General features: G+C 41.0%; 1 protein-coding gene across 2 annotated transcripts in view; it reads right to left on the minus strand.

Moving 5' to 3' along the window:
• ST7 (suppression of tumorigenicity 7) overlaps nt 1–24636 on the minus strand; it is a 136507-nt gene that overhangs the window by 48230 nt on the left and 63641 nt on the right. For both annotated transcript variants that reach the window (XM_038155201.1, XM_038155202.1), the window contains exons 2-3: nt 11236–11318; nt 2005–2164 (exon numbers count right to left, since the gene is read on the minus strand). In XM_038155201.1, the coding sequence (XP_038011129.1) occupies nt 2005–2164; nt 11236–11318 (243 nt within the window). The remainder of the gene's footprint in view (nt 1–2004; nt 2165–11235; nt 11319–24636) is intronic.

Below are 24636 nucleotides of genomic sequence, written 5' to 3' on the forward strand. Positions count from 1 at the left end.
CAGGTTAACCATACAGACACTGTCCAGAGACACTGAGAGTCCCAGCTCAGTGTCAATGCACTGAAAGCACACACACTCCTTGATTATTTCTTTGTATCAAAAAATTCAAGATGCCCGTGTGAATCCCATTAGTCAAAACACTGTGCCTTTGCTTTAAAATGACAGGAGTTATTTCGAGCTGCTGAAGTGTGACAGAGCCCACTGATGAGTGCACACAGGTGGTTCCAAGCCATGCCATGCTTTCTGCCAGTTCACCCAAATCTAATATCCTGCACCATGCAGTGCTGCTATTCACAGCCTCTCTTCAGATGAGAATGACAACAGCTGAATTTGCTGTGCTGTATGGAGGCTTCCTTAAGTAGACTTACTCAGTAAATAACAAGGTTTTGTGAAGCCACCTATATTATTTAACATGTAAGTTCAGAGCTAATTTTTGTTTGCCTGTTTTCATGCTTACTGAGAAGTAGAGATAAAATTTGCCAGGTACAGACATAGGGAGCTCAACTGTCGAGCAATGTTTTCCCCATACGTGAATTTTTTTCTTTTCATTCACTTTTCTTCACTTGTAAATTCTGATAGATTCTAAAAGCCTGCAGATGAAATAAATTTAACAAAATTCTGGTTGATTCTAGGGGCACATCCCTAAGATTATGGCCTGTAAGCCAAGCCAGGACAGAGACAGGTAAGTTTCATTTTACAGATGAGGAACACAAACCCAGATGCTCCTGCCCTGACTTTAACAGTGAGTATCTATCTCCCACTCAAGCCAGAAGCAATAGCATACCAGCATTTTCATCACTCATGGGCTAATTTTTCAATCCCCAGGCAGCTAAGTCACTCAGTTAGGAAGACAAGTTCCTCTGTGGCTCCTTCAGTCCACAAATTTCAGTGCTTGAGGGGCTGATTCATTTCAGTCAGGCTGGGACCATCCCAGGCACCTGACTCAAAGTGCCTCAGGCTTGAATGACTTAGGGTTGGACGCCTTCACTCCTGGAGCTGAAACTTGTAGGGGATGTGAATGCCTGGAAGTATGTAAAAATCAGGCCACAAATGCCTGAAAGCACACCTAAACTCCTGACTATGTTAGGACTTGTCCAAAGTCACAAAGCAAATCTGTAGCAGACTCAGGAACGTAACAAGCCCTTAAGCTGTTAAAAGCCATCATGCTTCCACTTAACTAAGTAAGTTTTTATTTTTTATTTATTGTTTTCATTATCTAAAAAAACAAAGTGATGCAAAACCAGATGAACATTTCTAACTTCTTTGTCTGATTATTTTTTTTAACAACTTTGTTATTACTTAAAATGACTTCACTAAAAATACTGCCTGCTTTTAGAATCACAGAATCAGGCAATTGGTTGAGTTGGAAGGGGCCACAGTGGCTGACCTGATCCAACCTCCCTGCTCAAACAGGGCCATCCCAGAGCACATGGCACAGGATTGCATTTAGATGGTGCCAGAATATCTCCAGTGAGGGAAACTCCACAGCGTCTCTGGGCAACCTCTTCCAGTGCTTGGCCACCTGCACAGTAAGGAAGTTCTTCCTCATATTCAGGTGGAACTTCCTGTGCATCAGGTTCTGCCCGCTGCCCTATGTCCTACTGCTTGACACTCCAAAGGCTCCATGCCTTTGACACGCTCTCTTCTCACAGACAGTGATGAGGTCCCTTGGCATTGTCTCTTCTCGAGGCTGAACAGGCCCAGCTCCCTGAGCCTTTCCCCGTAAGAGATGCTCCAGCCCCTTAACCATCTTTGCAGCCCCTCCGCTGGACAAAGGGCACTGCGGAGAGGGCACGTGCAATTTCGCAGGGTTTTCACAACACGGAGAAAGCAAACGGTTTTAACCACGCACCCTGAACCAAACACGCCGCGTGAATTGGGAAGGATGCAGTTAGCAATTAGGAGGCAGCAGTGCCTTTTCCCCAGTCAGCAGTCAGGAGGCAGCAGTGCCTCTTCCCGGGCGGAGCAGGGGCCCGGGGCGGGCGCGGCCGCGGCGCCGCTCACCTGAGACGCTCTGGCGGTTCGAGTCCGCGTCCCCGCCGGCGGCGCTGGCCGCGCTGGGCGCGCTGCTGTCCACCCCGCCCAGCAGGGGGCGCAGGTGGCTCACCGAGACCTGCTCGATGAAGGAGGTGCCGTACTTGCGGAAGTACCACCACTCGAAGATCTGCAAGGCATACACGCCGTCAGGGCCGCCCGCCTCCGCCCGCCCCTCGCCCCGGCTCCAGCCCGCCCCTCCGCCCCGGCTCCAGCCCGCCCCTCACCCCCGCTCCAGCTCGCCCTTCACCCCGACTCCAGCCCGCTCCCCCGCCCGCTGCCGCCCCTCAGCGCTGCGCCTCGGCCCGACAAGCGAGGAGGCAGCCCCGGCCGCCCCGCGGCCTCCCTGCCCGAGCACATGAAGTTCAATGTGACTCAAGTTTAGGTGGAAAATCTCACATCTTGTCAATGCAATGTTTGTTAATATTTTTTAAAAACCCAAATAACCTCTGTAACCTCAAATTATTTCAGCTGTTAGGCCTCATTTGTTTAAATTTACGTCTAGAATACACCCCCGTCCCCCGCAATCCCCCGTTGGGATAGGGTGCTGCAGGCAGGGGTGAGCCCGCCTCGCCTTGCCTCAGCTCCCTCTGCAGTCCAGGCAATGTGAGGAAAGGCAGGCTGGCCTGTTTCCCCAGTACATGCTTCCAAAGAGTTTAATTTAAAATAAGTTTAATTTCCAGTAAGTTTAATTTAAAAAAGAAAGTTAAAAATGCCAAACTCCAGGAAGCTGAATCCTGTTCCTTTTAGGATTTTCGTCCCCCTAGCTGAACTGTGTTTTATTTTGTTTGGCTGACTTGGGCTGACTCCAAAATAATTTTATTTTCAGGCATTTAGTTGAGCTAGCAAATCAGAAAAAAATATTATTTACATAACTCTATTTGGAAAATAATTTCACAGCAGAACACCTTGTAATTTAAATTATACACATAAACATATATCTGTGGTATTTTCACCAAAAAATATATTACTCAGTAAGAATACACATATTTTGAGAAACCACATAAACCTGGAAATGAAGAATAATTCATATAAATATGGAAGAGGTTTTAGACTTTAAAAATTGCAAAGAAACGCATGCTTATAATGAATAGATAAGTTGCACTTGAATCATCACCCAAACATCTACATACCACAGGAAACAAAAGCAAATCTAAGGAGTTTTGGGTAATTTGGCAGGACATTGTAATACTGCTTGCACTAAAAGTTGGGAACGAACAGTCTCTGCCCTTCTCATTTTCCTTGGTATCTCCATGTGTTACACCAGTACCAAAAGTTTTGATAAAACCTCTTCCTACTAGGCACAATCAGCAATAAGGGAAAGGATTGTGTTCACATCTTTGTCACCATCAGTGTGCTGTTGGGCAGGTTTTGGTGGGTCAGTCAATAGGCAGCAGGATCTGGAAGGCCTCTTCGGGGTCTGCCTGCTCCAGAAAAGCTCAGGCTAGGCTTCACACACTTTCTCCTTCAATATTTTTTTTTTATTTTTAAGTTCTCTTGACCTCTGTATAGTTGAAATGACTTCTGTCTCCATGAGATTGGATTGTCTGTAGACAAGACCTACTTTTTACACTACCCCCTTTTTTAAAGGAGGGGGAGATAATTTTTCTGACATATAAGGAAAATGTTTCTCTACAAAAGATGCTCCCAAAGCATTCTGCACTGAGGCTTTCCCGGAATTTAAATGTGTTGTTAAAGCATCTAGAGGATTCATATGGAAGGACGCTATCTGCACAGGAGTGAAAGGGAATGAAGCTGGTGGCTACTTGAGACGAGTTCACTCAAGATTTTGTGGCTGCTCTGGAGATCACTTCCCAAAACAATCTAATGGCATTTCTTGGAGACATCAACAAGAAAGAATGGAGGAGTCTGATGGGGAGAAGACAGAAGGACTATGTGAACACATAGCATTTGGGAAGATAAACAGCTGGTCACAGAGAAACCAGAGCATTAACACAGATCCCTGTGAACTCTTTCCCACCCAAGTCACCAAAACCCCACACAGCCTAGACAGTTCCTCCTTACACAGATTGCATTTGTCACTGTTCTGGTTCCACTGGCATGTGCCTGCAGCAGCAGCCAGGTGGGAATGCCAAGTGCCAAGGACAGAATGCTGATGCAGTGTCACTGAACACCTGTTCCACACTGCTGATAGGCTTCCCCAGGCATGCATCACTGCCTCTGAATGCTGGAGATGGTGGACAGGGAACTGGCACGGGTGTGTCAGCATTGGTTTTAGCTGTTCTCATGCTCTTAGGCACACCACACTTTTTAAAGGGGTTAAAGTTTATATCTTATGATTTAAGAGAGCATCATAAGCATGTGGCTGACTGTAAGAGAAAGGCTACACCATAAGATACAGACATCTGCTGTGAACATGTTTCTGTTCTGTCTTTGAAACAAAGCAAGGCACAAAAGCCACAGTTCTACCTGTCCAAAGCCTCAGAGGGAGAGTGTGTTAGGAATGAAGGATTATAGTCTTGCACTGAGGCAAGGGACACTCCGTAAGAATTTCACTACAGCCTAAGTAAGGGACTCAGGTACAGCAGCCAGACTGGCTGTGCAAAACTCAGACCATATCTAACAAGCTTTGTACTTTCTCTAGGAGAGGAAATAAAAAAGGGTTTGCAAAATGTGCTAATAAATTCCTGCTCATTATTTCAGTCATGAGCAGCTTTTAGATGAGGTCAGTAAAACCCAGAGAGGGAGTGAGCAGCACAAAAGCACACTTGAGCCCACTTGTCCTGCACAAATGTATACCAGCTGGGAAGCTGTCACACTGAATTTCAATGAAACTGAGGGGACAATCAGAAACAACGTACATAGACATAAATGTAGTCTCTGCTACAGTTCAGCTGAGTGACAGAAACTTGCTCAAACATGTGACACAGCTGTAAGTCTGCCTCCTTAGACTCACAAATACATTAATTATTTTTAAAAATGGCATTGAAGCTCATATATTGTTTAAGGCAGCTTTGAAAAGTATTTGCTATGTTGAGTGAATCCAATGCCAGGAAACATCAGCCAGATCTCAATCCATACTGTCTCTTAGAAATTAAAGCCATAAATCATGATCATCATCATAAGCCTTTGCTTGGAGTGATTTGCACAGCGTGTATGAAGAGGTAAAATCTGTAATTTGGTACTTAAGTCAAAACAATAAATTCTTTTTAGAGAATTTTTGCATCTTAGCATCATCTGGTTTGAAACCTGATTTCTGTAAATCAAATTTGACTTCTAACTGCATCATCCAGTTTGAAAGCCATGTGAAGTCAAAAATCTTTTAACAGTTCAGCAGATGAGAGATCATCTGACAGAATAAATTACTATAAGGATTAATTACTCATTGACAGAGATCTGGAGTAGAGAGGAAATTTATCAGAAAGGTAATTTCTGCACCACTTCTGAAAGAAAAAGCCACCCCATTTCTCTCATATACACACAGTGGGACAGGAGCTCATCTTCAGACATCTTCCACTGCCACAGCAGCGGCAAACTTCTTGGGGGTCTTTCTAGTTGGTGCCTGTGCTTTCAAATTAAAACAGGGTCAAACATCTCCAAACTCTCAAGGGATTTTGGGGTTCCCAAGGGCCAAGTTAAAACCCTGTTCTGAACATTTCCAGCTTTGTGTGTTAAGAAATGCAATTAAGAATTTTTCTTCTTAATCTGGTATAGGTATTGCTTAATCTGAGAGCATCTGATTTTGGAAATGTTGTTTTCTTAATACACTTCTCTTCCCTTGTGCAATGAAAATGTTATAGTCATCCTCTTTCTTATCTCTGCTTTCACATACAAACAATCCCAGATAATTTTTTGTCTCTGTAGCAATGAATCTATTCCACATCACTTGGCTATCAGATCTGATCTTCCTGCAGTTTTTCAGAACATATATTCCATTATATATGCATCAATTCACAAGGGATGGTTTTTGTGGTGATTCTCACTGGACCAGGGAGCAATGTCTGTCCATGATTTGAATGATGCTTTTCTGTTTCTCATATCTGAGACAGGCAACCTCTCTTAGAGCAAACACTCTATCATTCCCTCCTAGTGTATGTGTATGGAGTCTACAACAGAAGCACTAAAGGACTTCCTTTGCCAGCAACTTCCACAGCTCAGATTTCTCTTTCAGCCTTGTAATGAGACTTTCAGGTCTTAGAGGGGTAGATTTGGAGTACTCTTGAACCAATCTCATGGATTTAAAAGAAACTTACTTTCTGGAGGAACAGCATAGTGCTGGCAAGACTTGATTCCATGGTTAAGCCTATTTTATAAACAGAAGGGACCACAGCACAGGTTTGGCTCAAATAACTCATGCTGTTTGTTTGCTAGCACACTACCTGACCTGTGTGTAAACTCTCCCAGGCAATGACTGCAAATGTTCCAGGTGTATTACAGCCCAGGGGCTGTTTCCAGTAGACACTATGGAAAAGACAATCCATGTTTTGGGAAGCAAGAGTGTTTATCCATATGAGTGTGACTATACAATGCTGCTTGCCTTACAACAAAGCAAGCTGTTGGTCTGTTTTATTTAGCTATTAGGGGTAGCCAGTGACTCCTTATCCTCCAGTCCTGCCCATCTTGGCTCTAGGAAACAGCATGCCTCTGACCATGCTGAGTGTCCTTGATGATAGCCTTGAAGAATAAGCCCCCCATTCCTTCTAGATTAAATACAACCAAAAAGCATCCTCTTAGACTCTGCTCCTGGTTACTGAACCCCCATTTGTCTCATCTCCAAGAGTCAGCAGAAGAACACACATGCAGTGCTAGTGGGCAGCGTATTCAAAATCAATAGCTGTTTACTTCATCCACCTCTGGAATTACAGAAATGCAAAAGAAAATAATACATTGCCTGGATTAAGTGTATTACTTCTCTCAGCACTGTGTAGACACCACCTAGTTATGGTAGCATTTTCCTGTCTGTGGACTGGGTTACAGCCTGCCTTCCAATAGACCCTTCCTCTCTCATCTGCTCCTTGGCAAGGGTTTCCATTTTCTTAGGAACTCCCTACAATGATTCTGCCCTTCCTGACCTTGATCCTTCTCTGAGCAGTGCAGAAACTTTGAATGGTTACCATGTATTGCTTTTCAGCCCTCAAAGACTGTCCCTGAACAGCTGTCAGACTTTTGCAGAGTCTGTGGCAGCACCCAGAACTCAGCCACCTTTCTGGCCCTCTGCAGCAGACTACACAAAGGTAGTGAAACAATTAGTATCTACAGAAGACAAGTCCTTCTGTCTTACTCAGGTTCTCTCTCAGACTTCCTGTACTGGCACCATTGGCTACAAAAGGCTGTGACTCTGAGAGTGTGCTACGTACTTGGGTAGTAGCAAACAGCCTTGCAGCTCAATGCTAGGCAGTGTCTAGACTCATGCTCTACCTCTGTAGGCTGGCTTTCTAATTCTTGCATCTGAAAGACCTGGTATTTATTCATTGCAGAATGTTTTTCACTGTGTAGCAGAAGACACTTACTACTCTCCCAAGCTTGGAAGTAGAATAACGAGGAATTCTTGTGGAGATTTCAGTCTGAGGTTCACTTCTACCTGTGCTTTGTTAGAACTGAGACCCTATCAGTTTGCAGTGCAAGTGCCTCACATGCTTGCTAAGCAACTTTGGTGATAACTGTATGTTAAATATTTAGGCTTTATTTAGAAATCTCAGTGGCGTTTGCATAGTTCTAGTTCACAGCATTTACTGGATGTTAGGTGTGTTTTGTGACAGTTTTATTACCCTACCTGTGGAAAACCTCAGTCTCCCAGACACCAAATACAATGCAGCTCATTGTATTCTGTGAGACAGCACACTGCATTTTACTGGATTAAAAGTAACTGTGGTGGAACCAAGTTTCCAATACAGTATTTCTAGTGTAACTGTGGACTAAATCTTCATATTTTTGATGCTTACAACAGTGCGTGGATGAAGTGAATATATGCCAAATTGTTAATTTTTAACTATGTTCTGTAGTCAAGTAACTCTTAAGGAAAATGCTTGAGATAGAAAAGTATTTTCTGCACAGTTCTGACCTATAAGAAAAAAGGTCTGAAATCCTTGCTTCAATTAAGTCACATTGCCTGCAGTGAGGCCAGAATTTTACCTAAAGAATTAAAACAAAGTATGAGACAAAATAAGAGAGGAGTGTAGTGTTTTGCAAAGGAGTAATGTAGTATTCAATTGCCCAAAGCTGAACTTTGCAGTCATTGTTTCATGACCCAAACATGAGTTAGGAAAAGCAATCACTTTCCCATCAGTTACCATACTTCTCAAATGATGGAATTTTCCATTATTTCATAACCTGCGGTGCTGTGATTTCTCCTTCTGATTAGGAACTGGAGCCAACTGATAATGGAAAGAAATCTGCCAGCCCATATGGTGGAAAATTCCAAGCAATAATAGTACATCTAGCCTAGAAAGTACCCCAGTGATGTAGATTTGACAAGAGAATGTTTATTTTATATAAGAACTTCACTTAATACCATTAACAGGACTAAGAATCCTTTAGAACTGATGATGCTGTGATGTAAGTGTGTGGCAATGTGGGCAATTCACCATGGTCATGGTAAACAGCATGTAAAACTGAGCCACTGGTGAACAGCAAGATTAAGAAATATTTAATCTGAAGCACACTTGGGCTAATGACAAGCTAGCACTACCTCACTAGAACTTAATCAGCTGTCTTTTCTGATGTGTGATCTGGTCAACTTGCAGTTTCTTCTTTCCATGACCACATCTGCTTCTTTTTCACATTCTTTTTCCATTATCAAATTTACAGAAAACATGTTCCTCTCAGCACAGACAGTGGTCCCTACAATCTCAGGTTCCTGGCTGTTACCTGTCTGGCCTATATGCGTTTTTCACATTCAGGAAGGTGCCATATGAACAGCAAACAACTGATAGCAGCAGTGAAGATACAAAAAGCAAACCAAAAAAAAAAAGGCTTTCAGTCTCATTTCTGTGTCTACACCTCCATCACCTCACTGTTTCTTCAACTTGTTCATAATGGACTTTCTCATGTAATACTAAGTGACTTCTTTTGATTAAGGCTCAATCGGATGTCTTCATGAAAGGTGTCTATTGGTATTCTTTTGCCCGTTCTCCATATCATAGTCTTGAGTACTTCTTGCCACTTCCTTCTTGTACTTCCCATCAAAGTACAGCACTTAGGAATTTCTTGCTCACAGGTCACCCGCTGAGCTCATTTCTTAGAAATTGCCTTCATGAATACAGTATAAAGTGTACCTACATTTGCGATGATGAATTTAGTTCCACATAAATTAGTCACTCTTCAAAGTTTTTACTCCTGTTTGATTTTGTAATGTAATTCAATAGGGCAAAAATAAACTGTCTTTGTCTTGCCACCTCCTCCTGCTGTCTTTGCCCTGTAGCAACAAATACAGAACCGTGTCTGTGAAACCCACGTTATTTCTCTCAATCCTTCTCATCTTGGTGGTGGCACCCAGCATTTTCTCATTTTCTTCTTTCTGAGTGACAGTGCTGCATGTAACATTATTTTCCTCCTGTGCATTTGAGTGAGTTCTGCTGAACTGAATCCAAGTTGTACAGGTCTGGCTCTTTCTCATATTCTGAAAGTTCTGTTGATCTCTCTGGAGCTCTGTCAAGTGCTTTGGGGCTCAATCCATACAAGACTGATGAATGCCCAAGGTGCAAACATTAGGTAATTGCCTTCCGCTATGAGGAAACTCAGAGCAAGGCACAGCAGCAGTGCACCTGCTGCTTTATACCTGAAATCATCTGAGTGATGAGAGTCTCACAGGCATTAAGTAGTCAAGGATGCCATTTGTTTATCTACATAGGCTGCAGGCAGTGTGGAAGTGAGAGATGTGGATTTCTCAAACCAAACTGATAGTGTTCAGTTAGGATCCTAGCTGCTTTCAGGTTTCTCTGAGATTAGCAGATCTGAGGTGATGTGAACCAGCCTCTAGCCCTGCTTCCTCTTGCTCCTCTTTGCACTTATCACTACAATAGCCTACACTTGGTCTCATTTGTCCCCCAGTTACATGCCTGGTTTGGTGTGGTGAGGGAGGGTCTACAGCTTGTATCCAGCAGATTTTTAAAAGCGTACAACTTGAACAAAGAAGACTAAAGGAAAGGCAACCATTCCCTGAGGAGGGGAAGTGGAGAAAGGGAGGGGCTGATCACTTCTGGCTATCTACAGACAAGTCACATGGGAATGGTTCAAAGCTGTGATGGGAGGATAAGACTGAACATTAGGAAGAATATCTTCACTGAGAAAGTGGTTAAACACAGGAACAGGATTCCTTAAGAGGTGGTGGATGCCCCAAGCCTGTCAGTGCTTAAGAGGCATTTGCAGAATGCCCTCAATAACATGTTTTAACTTTTGGTCAGTCCTGAGGTCACCAGCCAGCTGGACTAGAGGATCATTCTGATCTGTTTTGTGTTATGCTGTGTTACACTATTCATTTGTGTAAGCAGAAGCCAGCTCTCAGCAGTGAGGAAACAAAAGGAGACCACATACAATAGTATATATGTACACCCTGTTAATTCCTATATTTTTAATCTCTATTTGTTTCTATGAAGATATTTAATAAAATTCAGAGAAAATGCTCTGCTTTGGACTCCTGCATTGTGATAGTATTATGATTCACTCCACTGCATCAATTTGCATAAAGAAGCCCTCAAGAATTACATATGGGAGGAGGTTTTTTTTAATGGTTTAAAAATATAGACATTTAAGCACATAGGCAGCTATGTACTGGGAAAGATTCTAGAAGTGAAGATCTGAAATAATTATCCGTTGGAATCCTGGCACCAGAACTGGTGTTTCTCTACTAAGTCCTGCTGTATCTTTCAGAAAGAACCGCGCTATGCTGGGATAGTTGGTACCTTTCCTCCTCTTCCTTTTATTGGCCTTTTTCATTTCAGTAGTACTTGTCAAGGAAAGCACCTAATGTGCAAACACTCGTTAAGAATTACTGTAGGGTTGTTAGTGAGTCACATTGTTCTTCAAGACTTTTTTTATCTTCAAAGACACAGCACTGAAACACTTTTTTTTTTTTCTTTTTCATTCCCACAGAAAGAGACATACAAAGACAAATTTTATGTGCTACAGAACTGTAAATTTACAGAAGGAAAAATTATACCTATTAATCTGCATGAAGCCTGAAATACAATTCTGGACATCAAAATCAAATTCTAAAGTGATATTAATAGATGTAGTACTTACCAAAATAAGTCCTGAGATTAATGAAGATGTGCCTGTCAGGGCAACATAGAACTTGGGGGTTAATGTGTTCAAAAACATACTCACTGAAAAAGAAAAGAGAGGAAACCATGAGTACAAGAGCAGGACATATTCTCCACGTGTTGCTTCCTCCTCCCACCTGCAGGTAAGTTCTTACCTTAGCTTTGATAAAAAAGACAGTTAAAATAACAACCTGTTCCATCTGCCTTACATGTGATAAAGCAGAGCGTTAGACTGCCACATGCAGAATTTTGTTTTCACAACAAAGCAAATCACAAGGCATTGGAAAACAGTTGCACTCATGTATGGGACTTTCCTATTTCAGTCAGTTCTCCACTGACATAGAGTTTAGGATTCCCCATGATATATGAAAACATTTTAATATATGCCTTTGCTAATTCATTGCAGTTAGAAATCTTGGAAGTCTATTTCAATGTCCTGCATTCAAAATTGTCTCAACATCCTGCAGATCTTGATGAAGTTTTTTTAAGCTTTTTACTTCTCAATACCTTGGTTCCTCACTTACAAAGCAGAAAATAAGGGCATTTTCCCAATTCATTCTACTGCTCCAAAGTTGGTGAACTACTCAGTATGACAACAGCGAATAAGTGATTAGAAAAAGACCTAACTAGCTTTCTTAGTAAGGGGTGAAAATCATCATAGTTGTCCAGATTATCTGAAATCTAGGGCAGAAGTGAAATCAGATGAGCAATTCCATCTGTTCTGGAAATCCAAAGGGCTTTTCTACTCATATCCCATCTTGAAAGCTGCTGAGAAAATCACCAGGTAGTCATGCTCATCCCCCACAGCAAATGCCTATGGCTGGCCTTAAGAGAATACAATATTCTAGGTTTTTGATGACTCTACAGAAGCTACTAGAGAGAACTGGAGTTCTACTAAATTCTAGATGTTTAAAGAAAACACAGCTTTCTATCACTTCCACGTTCCACAAATGAAAGCATTCCTTATTAAACCACATAAAGGGTTAGAATGCCTTCTGTAAACAGCCCCACTGGTCTCATCCCTAACCAGTGCCAAAGAATTTCTCATACATATATACATTTATGTATATACACACACACACGTGTGTATATATATATATATATATATATATATATATATATACACACACACATATATACATACACATATATATATCTGTATATGTGCATGTATCCAGGACTGGGGAGGGAACTGACAATAATTTAGCAGGTAAATTTAGAAGGCTTGTAGCAGAGTACTAGTCATTAAAAAACATTGATAAAAGACCTGGGTATGTAGGTGTGAGGCCCTCAGTTCATTCTGTTCTCTTTAGAAATAACACCTAGCAGAAATTAAATAATATGAAGCCAAAAAATGAAGAGGAGACAACAATAGCAGAATACTAACCATCAAACATATTATTCACTTTCCATGACCAGTAAAAAAACCAGAAGTTTTCCAGAAATGCATCACTAAAAGATTAAAGCCCGAGTCAGCTGTTTTGTTTGGGTTTGGTTGTTTATTTTCTGTGTTGTTTATTTTTCTTGAAGAAGCTGTAAAGTGTTAAAATGGAACTGTCCTTTCCTAGTCCACTGGAAAGGCATTAAGCACAAATCTGATATAATAGAGAATAAATCTGGTGGGTTTTAATGCCATTGTACATTTTCTTTCCCAAATGCACTGGATGCCAGATTCTCAGCTAGTGTAAATCAGCATCACATCCTCCAAACTGATGTGTTCAACACAGCTTCACTGTTGTAATCCTTCCTCCTCTCCTCTCCTCTCCTCTCCTCTCCTCTCCTCTCCTCTCCTCTCCTCTCCTCTCCTCTCCTCTCCTCTCCTCTCCTCTCCTCTCCTCTCCTCTCCTCTCCAATAAAAGCAGACTTTATGTCCAATAAAAGCAGACTTTGAAACAGTAGTCCCTGCTTTCTTCAGCCACAGCACCTACTAAGAGTAGGAAGAGGAACAGGAAGACTGAAATAGCTTTGCCTTCAGCAACTACCTTGAGTCTTTTAGAAGAAACATTCCTCATTTTGGAATGCAAATGTAAGCCAGACACATACTCAAACTATGTCACTGGGGAAATTTCAGACTGCCAGTGAAACAACTTCCTTTGCTTAGGTCAGGATATGCCTGAGAGAGAATATGCTATGATGGGACGTAGATGCCTGTGTTCTACCTTGTAACATAGTGCTACTGCAGTGCCAACATAACATGAAAAGCCAGGCAGCAAGAAACTTTACAGGGGAGCTTGCTCTTCCACTCTCCAAGCACAGCTTCACAGCCTATGGAATGCTGGATTTTTTCTATTAAAATTTCCCATTACTCTGGAAGTAATTTGATTTCCGACGTTGTGAGCCATCTAGGTCTACTGTGAAGATTCCACATGAGCATATCCTTTGAATAAGGATATAGTCTATTTGCTTTAAATATTATTACTGACTTTCATCCATAAAGAAATTGTTTTGGGAAATAGATCCCCACTTGGAAGAGCCCTCTCAACAAATTAGCTGTATGGAGCTCATGAGTAGACTGAACAAAGTTTATGGGAAATGCTATTAGCTTTCCCCTGTCACCACTCTTTTCCAAGCAATGTATGCTGGTTTACAGAGAAACTCTCACATGTGAATGGAGATTGGATCTTATTTATCTGTAATTTCCACAAGCATTACTGCTTTCTTCTTTGCCTGCACATATACTGGTGCTCCTTTATCCTCCTTACTATAAGCTGCTGCAATTCTTCACTTTTACAGCTTAGTCACAGGAACTGGCAAGGTGAATAGACATGATGCTGGATGCTTTTAGATTTTATGGGCCAGAATCTCAGATAACTGAAATAACTCAGTAGATTTGATACACGTGCACTCAAAGACCAGAGCTGTTTATCTGGACTGTATCTCTCTAATCCTTTGGCCATTCTTTTTCCCACTCATTAAATATAAGAATCTTCTACTTCATTATGAAAAGTATCACCTTTAACCAATTATTAGCTACTCTCCCACTTCCTCTGTCTCCATAAATATTAGTAACAAAAGGAAATATTTTCTAATAAGAAACATATCTGCAAAACAGTAAAACTAAGCATGTCTATTTTTATTCTGAAGTCAATGAGAATTCAATCATTGTTTCAGTGGAAACTACATCAAGGCCTACTTCTCCTCATAATTAATCTCAAGAGTAAAAATCAATCCACTTTTGCATTGTGATATAAATCATTATCCAAAAGGGTAATTTCTTTACAGTCAGCATTCTAACACTGAAGAAATCCCTATCATATCCAACATCTCCATCCCCCAGTGGAATCAGGGTTCCTGAGTGTGCTGCAGTAAAGTAGAGCCCTTAGATAATGCTACCTGTCCATCTGCCTAAATTTGGATAGGAGTGTTTTGCTTCTGTATTTCCATTTGATGATGTAGCAGGATTGCGGAGCAGAGAGATTTCTGAGAAATGTGAGCTGAAGTCAATAGCAGATGACTGCAGAATAAAAAAGCCAGGTAGAAACATCAGCAAATGGTAGTACTGTATGTCATGTCTTCTGAATTCCAGTGTATGCCTAATTATTTCTGTTTACAAAGGGAAGATTTTGCAGCTATTCAGTTTGCAACATCATCTCTTGTCTGAAACCTGGTAGGACTTAAAAGGGGCAAGTAATGAGTACCTAGACAAAGAAACTTGCCTGATGTTCCTACAGTGGCAACTTGTTTGAAATTACTGTCAAATCCCAATTATCTGCTCAGGCTTTTGACAGTGAATGATCTATTTTAGGTGTCTTAGTACAGCCTGTGTTGTATTTTTTTAAAGAAAATCAGCATAACCTATAAATTCTGTCTAAAGAAGCCAAACGTACTTATGAGAGACTCCTGACCCTCCATCCCTTCTTTCTTCCCTTCTCTTTATTGCTTTCATTTTAATAATACCTGAGACAACCAGAATAAGGCATATTTACATTTTCAGAAGTGCCTGAGTTACACTGGTCATTTCATCCTTCTGTATACTAGCTAGGGAAGGACGGTTATTTCATCATTAACTGTGCATGCTCACAGAGATGGATTTACATCCTATTCAATTCACAGCAAACAAGTTACAAAATCTAACATTTATATTTAACATTCCCAGCTGAGACTAATTGAAAGAGGTGATTGAAATGTTTTTGAAAGGAGATACCATTTCATTCCTGTTATATATTTTTTTCATTTCCAGTACTTGTGATTCATTTTGAACCTGGGACTAAACACAAGAGGAAAATCCAGGTATTTTTAAAGTAAGAAAATCCGTGAAACATGTAAAATGTATCGCTCAAGATGATAAAAACCACTATTGCTTTATAAATTTCTTCAAGGCTTTGAGGCATTCAGAATTCAAGCATGTGAGGAACCACATAGAAAATACTGGGATTGAACTGCTAAAAGTATCATTTAACTGCTGCATCAGTTATTTGCATTAGAAGGTCACTAGGGGAGGGACCACTGCAAACTACCAACTACCACATGCAGATCTACCAAAATGACAGCCCCATTACCTACTCCTGAATGTGAGGTGATACAAGTGTACAGTAAGGTCCAAATAAAAATTTAATAGCAATGCAATGTAAATCATATACACCAACAGATCAAGCAAAGACAAGATGGTATCATTTATGGCACTTCTTTGTTATCTCAAAATGCAGGTAAAAATGATATATATCTCAATAACCTCGTGAAATAAAAAATATGTTATGCATAAATAAATAATATATAAATTAACTTAAATAAATAAATAAATAATATAACTGGGTACAGTAGTTAATTCTGTTAGAGCAAATTGCCAGAAAATATATAAAAGTTTATAGTCACAGAACCCTTCTAGTGCATTGCCAGTCCTTTAGTCATCACGGCTATAACATTTGAGTCACTAAGAAATTCTGCTGTACTTTCTCCTCTGTGTTCCGTAATGTTTGCTTGGTATGCAGACTGATGCAAACTTTTTTAACACCAGTTCCAAGAGCCCCAAATCCCTCAGACAGCTAAGAAGCTAACAAGCTAAGAAACCTATCGTTGGAGACCTCTGACACAGCAATTTAATTTCTTTTCACTGCAACCATCCATTCATGCTGCTGTTCCAACACTGTACAGAAGAGAGGGCAGTGACTGGCTTGTTTCACAGGGGCCTCTGCTTGGATTAATGAAGCTCCACAGTTCAAAGTTGTAGCAGCAATGAAGAACTCTTCTACCAAAGTGTCAGCAAAGAGGGCAAAATTAAGTTCAATAAACTTCTTTTACTAAGCGTATAAACTTTCCCTCTCTGAGTATGAAACACTACATACTCCTGACTTTAATTGAACTGCTTGTACATAAACTTTCTGAACTCTCAACCCCTCCCTCATAAGAATGTTGCCTATTTTTTGGGAAACACACTAGGGTCAGGCTGAATTATGCATTATATACTGTGATGGTCTCCAGCTATATGTAAATACAAGCCCCATCAGATTTAAAGCTAGCACAGAGTATTGTCTCAGAAAAACAAAAGCACTTTCACCAATTACCAGGATTTTCCCTGGGAAGCTACCAAGATTTTTTTAACTTCTTCAGACTTCTTAAAGGAATTACCAAAGAAGAGGCAAGCATTTAAAAGTTTCAGAATGCTGCAGAGATTTGCCATTTACTTGTTGCAGACACTATGCAGCTTCCTTCTGTAAGGCCTTTTGTCTAGATCTATTTTCAAAAAATTTCAAAAAATTTGAAAAAAATTTCTCACCCATAAACAAACATGTGGCCATTCCAGGCAGAAACAGCTGGTGTCTTTATCTGTGCACAAGGAAATCCAGATGCCCTCTCACTTTGTTTAACCACGCAGTCCCATCCTGAAGGCTGAATGAGAGTCACGTTCAGATGCCAGGAGCCTGTGCTAATGGCCAGGAGTCTGTGGCTCTCAGTTACCACTGGATCAGAGCCCAGGTGAGAGAAGATGGTGATGCACCAGAAGTCTCTTGTTACTTCAGCTCTGATTAACTACATAGTTGTGCATAATCAGAGTTCTGCCCATACAGATATTTCAAACTAGTGAGATAAAACTTTCTGGTCGGAAGACTACCACACTCTCTCTTCCATTTTCCACATCTTGAATGCACGTTTTCCCTTTCAATAGAGTGACACAATAAAAAGGGAAAGTGAGCAGAGACAGGCTTCTGGAGTAAAATTGGGTATGATGAGAGAGGCTTTCGGCCCCAAAGCACAGCCCAAAGAGAAGAAAGAGCAGATGGCAGTAAACACAGGACCAGTTATGTGTCAAAAACTTTCAGTTTCATTTCCTTGGAACTGAAAAATAAAGAGCTTTGAAAATGGTAACTAACATTCTTTCCACTTTGTGACCCAATTTTCCACTGAGCAAATTATATCCAGCACAGAAAACTGAAACAAGCCTTACTAAATTCAGTCCATCTTTTCCCAAAAAAGTGCTGCCTAAGGATTGCAAACAAACTCTACTTAATCATTCTTCCCAACATGCTAACATGTTAAGTATCTGAAGGCCAAAGTGACACAATGATCTGTGCTGGCTTGCTTTTCTACACCAAGTCTATATTCATATTATGATGTCCAAAAGTTTATTTGATCAATTACAACCCTTGTCTCACTTCTTAGCAGGAATTAGACTGTCTTGGCTGTGGAGCTTTTGGGACTTAGACAAATACACTACATCCTTCAGAGTGCATTAGCCACTCATCCTGTTACAGTAAGTTTGCTTATCCTCACTGTGAATAGTACACAGGGAAATGTAACTGATAAGAGATAAGAACCAACACAGAGCTGAGGGCAGAAGGGCATACAGGTGCATCAAAGAAATCAGATCTGTGAGACAAAAAAGCGCTTAAGAACCTATTGTGACGTGGGAAAGGAAAAAGAAAACCAGGTTAGAGGTAGACTAGTAAAATAGAGAGATGAGCTAGAAGAATATTAGAAAATGGAATGGCAGTAAAAATTATCATGCATAGAAAGAAAATTATAGAGGCAAGAATGGCGAAAGTGAAAAAAGACACAAGAAATTACACAGGGAACATGAATGCAAACAAAGGCTATTTTTACTTCAGCAAGAGATGCTTAGCATGTCAGAAGTACCTTTTCACTGGGAGAAATAAGACTGCCAACAATAATAGCTTTGGCCATTTGGGAAGAGATGGTATCCAGAAGTTATTCCTTGCTACCAAATACACCCCAAAGCCTTTTCTCACAAACTATTAAACCCTTAACAAAAGGTGCTACTAAAGGTTCCCATTCCCAGCTCTATTTTCCCAGAATGTCCTGCTGTGGTCAGCGGCTACACTATGCCTCAGGAATGGAGAGGTTAGAGATACAGGCTGAAAATGTACTATAACTATACCCACCCCAAGGAAAACATTCTGTCTTGGAGTTTAAATACTAAAGCCAGCTTAGTATAACTACATCCAAGCACAGTGTTTTGCTATTCCATTTATCTGAGGTCATGAGCTCCCTACCTTGCAGATTTGGGGAGAGTAAAAATATGAAAAAAAGAAGATCAACTTTTCCGAATGGAAGTCACTATTATAATGCAAATTTTCTGTCACTTATCCCTGCCAAAGGATAGGGACATTTGCTCTTTCTTTCACAATGCAGTGGCGACATCAGTTAATTACACAATTTCTGTTAATTGCAGAGCATGCTGCATGAACACCAAGATTTGCTAATAGTTGGCAGCAGAAACCCATCTAAAAAAACCCACCCGTCCCCTCCCCTCCCCCCAAACCAACAAAATCCCCACAGCATTTCCATTTAAAGAAAACAAGGGAGAAACCACTTCCCTTGCAGCTCTCAGCTATTGAACTGTGCATTTCTTTATGGCCATCACAGTGTCCTAATACTAAAAGCAGACTAGTGATATTAATAATGTACAAGTGGAGAGGAAAGACTGGGCCAAATAAGAATGAGGCATCAACAATGAGCAATGACGTGTTGAGTAGAGATATTAATACTTGGATTTTTAGAGATGTGGATGCATAAAGTCATGCTGTTGCTTAGTTGTCAGTCAAATTCTCTTGCAACCCTTTCAGCTCTAATTCTTCTAAACTCAGCTTGCTTGCAAATTGATTTGAAACACTGTCATTATACACATCTCCCCTGCAGATTTAGTTTCAAGAATCATGAATGCTTGTCAAATTTTTAGTTCAGCATTGCACTGCATGAGGAAGTGCTCTCTCAGATTTGTGACGGATGTCTTTGTAGGCAGAACCAGTCCAGACACTGGAGAGAGGACCTTCACAGTTAGGCTGTGGTTTCCTTTTCTGATCACACACATACCAGCACGGTACCACTGAATTCCCCAACACAAAAGCAAAGGAAATCCCGATGTGATGCAACAGCCAAATGAGGATGGGTTCCCGAGAGGTCTGTCAGGTGACTGCAGAGTATGACTGTGCAGAGACATCTACCTTCTCTTGGATACACATTTGTAAGAGAAAACAAGAGTAGGGCAAGAGTACGGCTGTTGCACAGTTTATCAGGTAGATGTTTTAAAGTCTTTTAGGTCTTCATTTAGGGTGCACAGTGATTGGACTCTACCAAAAATCATTAGTAGTGTATTTCATTGCAAAAATGTACTTAAACACTGCAACAAAATACCTTATTTTCCACTCTGCACCCCAAAGTGTTCAAAGAAATCCCTATTTCAAGATTCCTCGTGTAACTGAATTGACAGATCTTTATCCAGTTTGGACAGGCACTCTTTGCAAAGGTAAACACACCTGTTACCTTAACTGCTGATTATTCTGAGGCATTACACAGATTTATGTGGTTTAGCCTTTCAAAGCTGTATTAAAACAAAAGCCAATTACTAAACCTAATTATCTAGAGTCATTTAAGAAAATTAAGGGCTTTTGTTCCAAGTACCAGATCAGTACAGCTCTCTCAATGGAATGGGTATGTTTTGCCCTCTTCTTTCATGCAGCACTCAGGGAGGTAACTGCACCATTAAATCTTTTTGATGTTGGTTCATTAGTTGTGTAAAGAATACCCTAAACTAAAAGTTTGTCACAGTGATTAATTCCAATGCCAGAGATAACAAAGGCTAATCTGCTCTAGAGAGACAAATCATGCAAAGCGTTTTCACCAGCATTCCACAAAAGAGAAAATATCCCATGGGTTCCTATTATCCAGGAACCTCTCTCAGAAGAGGTATTGCCATGCTAAGACAAAAGGGACACATGAACAAAGCACCCTCAGCTGCCCTGCAGCCTCCTTTTGTGCCTCCTTTTGTTCCAGGCAGGATTTGATAGGAGCACTAAACCAACAGATATGAGCAGTGCTACACTTTCCATCTTTGCTTGTGTGTTGCATTCCTCGGCATACAAAAAGACAGGAGCACCATGATTTGTGAAACGAACAAAATTGTCTCAGCAGTGGAAAAAAAATCAGAAAACTGGGCTAAAATTTGTGCATTAACTAAACCTTTAAAAAATTAGAAAAAATTCTGGAGAAATACTCTATTTCAGACATTTGTGTCCTAGCCTTGGCAGCCTAATTCTGCATAGTAAATCTATTTTGAGAGTCTCTAAGATGCTGATCTCTTTACATACAAGAAATTGCAAGGTGCTTCTTGGAGTAGAGGTGACTAGAAAACATTCATAACTAGAGCCAGCAGTGTCATGACAATTCCCTGGAGATCTATAATAGCTGGTATCATTATCCTGTCATTGAAAACTCACCTACTTACAAAATCAATAAGGTGTTCGTGCCACCTTTCTCCCATAAGAAATTTCAACCTATGATAAATTTCTGTATGAGGCAGGGATTTGTATTTTTCCATTAATTGATGGCCTGGGTAATGTGGCACAAACACAAGGGGAAAATTATTTTTCCATCAAGTGTGATTCATTATTGCTATGTACCTAATAATCAGCTTTCCCCTTCAAAATATTCTTAACACTGTGTGACTCACACAGTAATTGTACCAAAAGAAAAAGAAGACAAGGCAAGTAGAAAACTTTTACCTCTTTGCCTCCATTTTGGGGTATTTCAAAGAAAGCACAGCAGCAGGTTTGACAAGTACTGTATAATCTCCATTGTCTACCAGTCTCTTGGGATATCCAACACTTATTAAAATGGAAAAGGCTCTTGAGTAACTCTGCAGACAGAACTGCAATCTGCATTCAGGACCTGACTGATGAGACAAACGTCAGGGGGGAATTTTGCATAATAAAGATTTTCAGTAGAATGAGCTCCAGATTAAGAATTTCCAACCGAATGCAAAGCAAATGACGCAGTGGAATTTGAAGGAGCACCCCTCTCACACAGACTTATGCACAAAAAGCATGAAGTTAGACTTTTTAAAAATTATCATCTTGTGGCTGGGGTGGTCCTCCTGTCCCCCATAGGCAGTAAGTCTCTCTCCAGTGCCATTTCCTCTAAAGGTCCTGTGTGCCTGCTAGACAAAACCAGACTGTCCATAGTTTTAAAGTTTGCTTTGTTTCATGAGAAGACAAATTAAATGCCACTTAGTCTACCTCATTAACAATAATGATATTATTTGGTTTAGCCTTTGATGAAATCCCATGAGAAAAGGCAGTGCAAGACACCCATTATTTTTCTTATTGAGCATTTGATGGCTTTAATTCCAAACATGACAGTGGCTGACTTGGCTGAAAATAACTGAAATAGCATTCTGTCCAAAAGTGTCTTCTTTAATTTTCCTTTCTTCTGTTTAAAATTACTGAATCTTTTCAGAGGTGATTCTCCTCGTGCAGGTAGGAGGGACCAGAGGAGGGGTGGAGCAGGATTTGCAGGTAGGACTCACACTGGTACTCTACCCGTGGCAGCGGAAGTCAGGCTGTTCAGAAACACCACCCCCACCCCTCTACACACTCACCCCTTGCACTGTGAGTTACCTGGCAGCTACTGTCAGGTTTCAGGTTTCTTCTCCTCTAAAGCCAACCACCATGGAGGGACAGGTGAAAAATGCAGGACTAAATTAGCCAAATGTGGCACCCTTGGTAGATGTGACACTCATATGAGAAGCAACACCTGCACAGAACTTAGTGTAACCTGTGTTCTCATCCCTGTTCTTGCCCCACTCACATACTTATCACCTCTAATTTGAAAAGTCAAAGCTGTATTTAGAAGCTCCCACATTTAGATCCAGCTGGGAATGTGTGGAAGTAAACACTTGTTCACCTGCCTGAATTCTCCAGATAGACATCAAGCAGCTGAAGAGCACACCCTCACATTTTAGTAAATAACTCTCAGGAAATACTCTGCATGTCATACCGTACAAAACTGTAGCTGGATTCTAGAAATGATGATACAGAAAGCAACTTAAAAAAACCCTTTGTGATTATATCTATGCCTTAGGTTTTGCAGTTTTTTGCACACTGGCTTGTGAGAAAGACGCTGAGCTAAAGGGAGGGTGAGCCAGAAGCTCAGCTTGTCAGCAACTCTACCCTTCCATTCCATTGCATCATGCAGATCTGGGTCTCGAAACAGGCAAGTAAAGGCTGAAGATCCTCTTTGGAAGTTCCCCCCTTGACAATGACTAGAGCGAGTTCCTCAAAAATCAGGCCATGATGGCTCAAACTGAACATCTACAATTAGGAAGTGGCTTTCAAAGTCTGGTCAGGCAGGCAATGTCACTGAGGTGAGGCAAATCTCAGGAGCTCAGCTTTCCATTCTCTAGGGCTGATAAGACCTGAGCACGTGACCTGGTGGTCATTGCTTCTACTGATTTCCAAACATGACTGAGTGCCACTTCATCACTGCACCCGGTGACCAGAGGAGGCCATGCTGCAAAAACAGCCCATCAGAATGCTGAGGTTTTCTTGCATCTGCTTGTTCTTCTTCTGGTCTCATTAGAGTATCTAGGACTAGTGACCATGGCTATGCTAATCTTCTGATGCTGCTGATTAATTACAATAATCACTGCATTGGAATTTTTGCTGCTGTTCCTTAATTTGACCTATTTATATTGCCTTGGAAAAGTTATCTCTAAAGCTAAAACTTGCCATGTTTTCTCTAAATGAAGTACCAAAAGTTTCTAGGGGTTTTTTTGGGTAGGGGAATGCCAAAGCAAAAGGATTCAACAGCTGGGGGACGTCCCATCCACGCCGAGTTGTCCCTACACCTGTGGTCAGGAACTCACTTTCTATCCAGCCTTTGAGGGAGAGTGAGAGGAAAGTGACCTCCAAGTGGGTGGCACATGGAGCCAATTCCCCCCTGAACACACATCTGAATGAGCAACTGCTTCAACAGAAAAATCCAGAACAAAACTTCCAGAGTGGCAGAATACCAAAATCAATACAGCAATATATTCAAAGTGGGCTCTGGTACAGAAAGCTCAAAGAGGGAATGCAAAATCATTCTAGGAGGCTACTTAACTTAATGCTTTTCAAAATGCCACTTGGCTGAGAAACAGATTCAGAACCTGCTAAGTGTGTTTAAAGACTTGGAACTGTAGCATTTAAATGACCAACAAAACTCTTATTGCTTATTATTCAAAGCACAAAATACCACCTAGAGGGCAGCTGACTTTCTGGCTGGAAGTGCCCATTAGAGAGGTGTGTTAGGGATATATAATACTGCAGCAACATGGAACTTGCAATGGATCTTGGCTTCTGCTTCCAGCTTCACGCCTGGCTTGCCTGCAGTCCTTCCACGCACTGCTTTGGATCCCTGACTGTGCTTTGGGAAGAGACCTAAGTAACCTTTTGTGTGCAAAAGCAACAGAGACCTTTGCACTAATTTCTGGCCCCCCTACTGGACTCTTCACTTGCATGTAGCAGCCAAAGTGAACTGCTCTGGCCTTTTCCAAGGATTGATTCTGTTGGTGTCACCCTCTGAAATGGCTGACTGTTTCCAAAGGGAGGCATTACGTCCAGTACTTTCCAGCAGAGCTGATCTAGGTCCAGTCTGTCCCAGGACAGCATGGTAGTCTATACCCATGGTGGTCTGTGAAGCAAACTTGCTTGCTTTTCACTATATATAAAGGGGTTGGGAGATAAAATAGAGCATGAGAGCGTATGTAAAGGTGATTAGAAGAAAAAACTAATACAGACTTGCATTTTTAGCTGAAGAAGTGAAGACAACATATAACCTACTGTGTTGGGTTTGGGTCTCCCTCTATTTGGCTATGATCTCCCTCTTTTCTTTGTTACTTTATAAAAAAAGCTCCCCAAAGGAGGTTTCTTTGAGTTTCAGCAACATTGACACTATTAAAGAATGGGTCCCTTGAAAGAGCCCTTTTTCATATTATGCAATTAATCCTTCCCATGGTGAAGAGCTGCCACTGAGCAAGAAGATCTCAAACTTTGAAAATAGGAAACAACATCATTTAGGGGAATTAAGGAAAACCATTTGGGCTTGTTAAAGCTCTTCTGCCTGAAGGAAGCAGCAGACCAAAGCTTGCCAGCAAAGCCAAGCTCAGAGC

This window comes from Motacilla alba, chromosome 1A, assembly GCF_015832195.1.
Source record: "Motacilla alba alba isolate MOTALB_02 chromosome 1A, Motacilla_alba_V1.0_pri, whole genome shotgun sequence".
In the NCBI taxonomy this organism is placed as follows: Eukaryota; Metazoa; Chordata; class Aves; order Passeriformes; family Motacillidae; genus Motacilla; species Motacilla alba.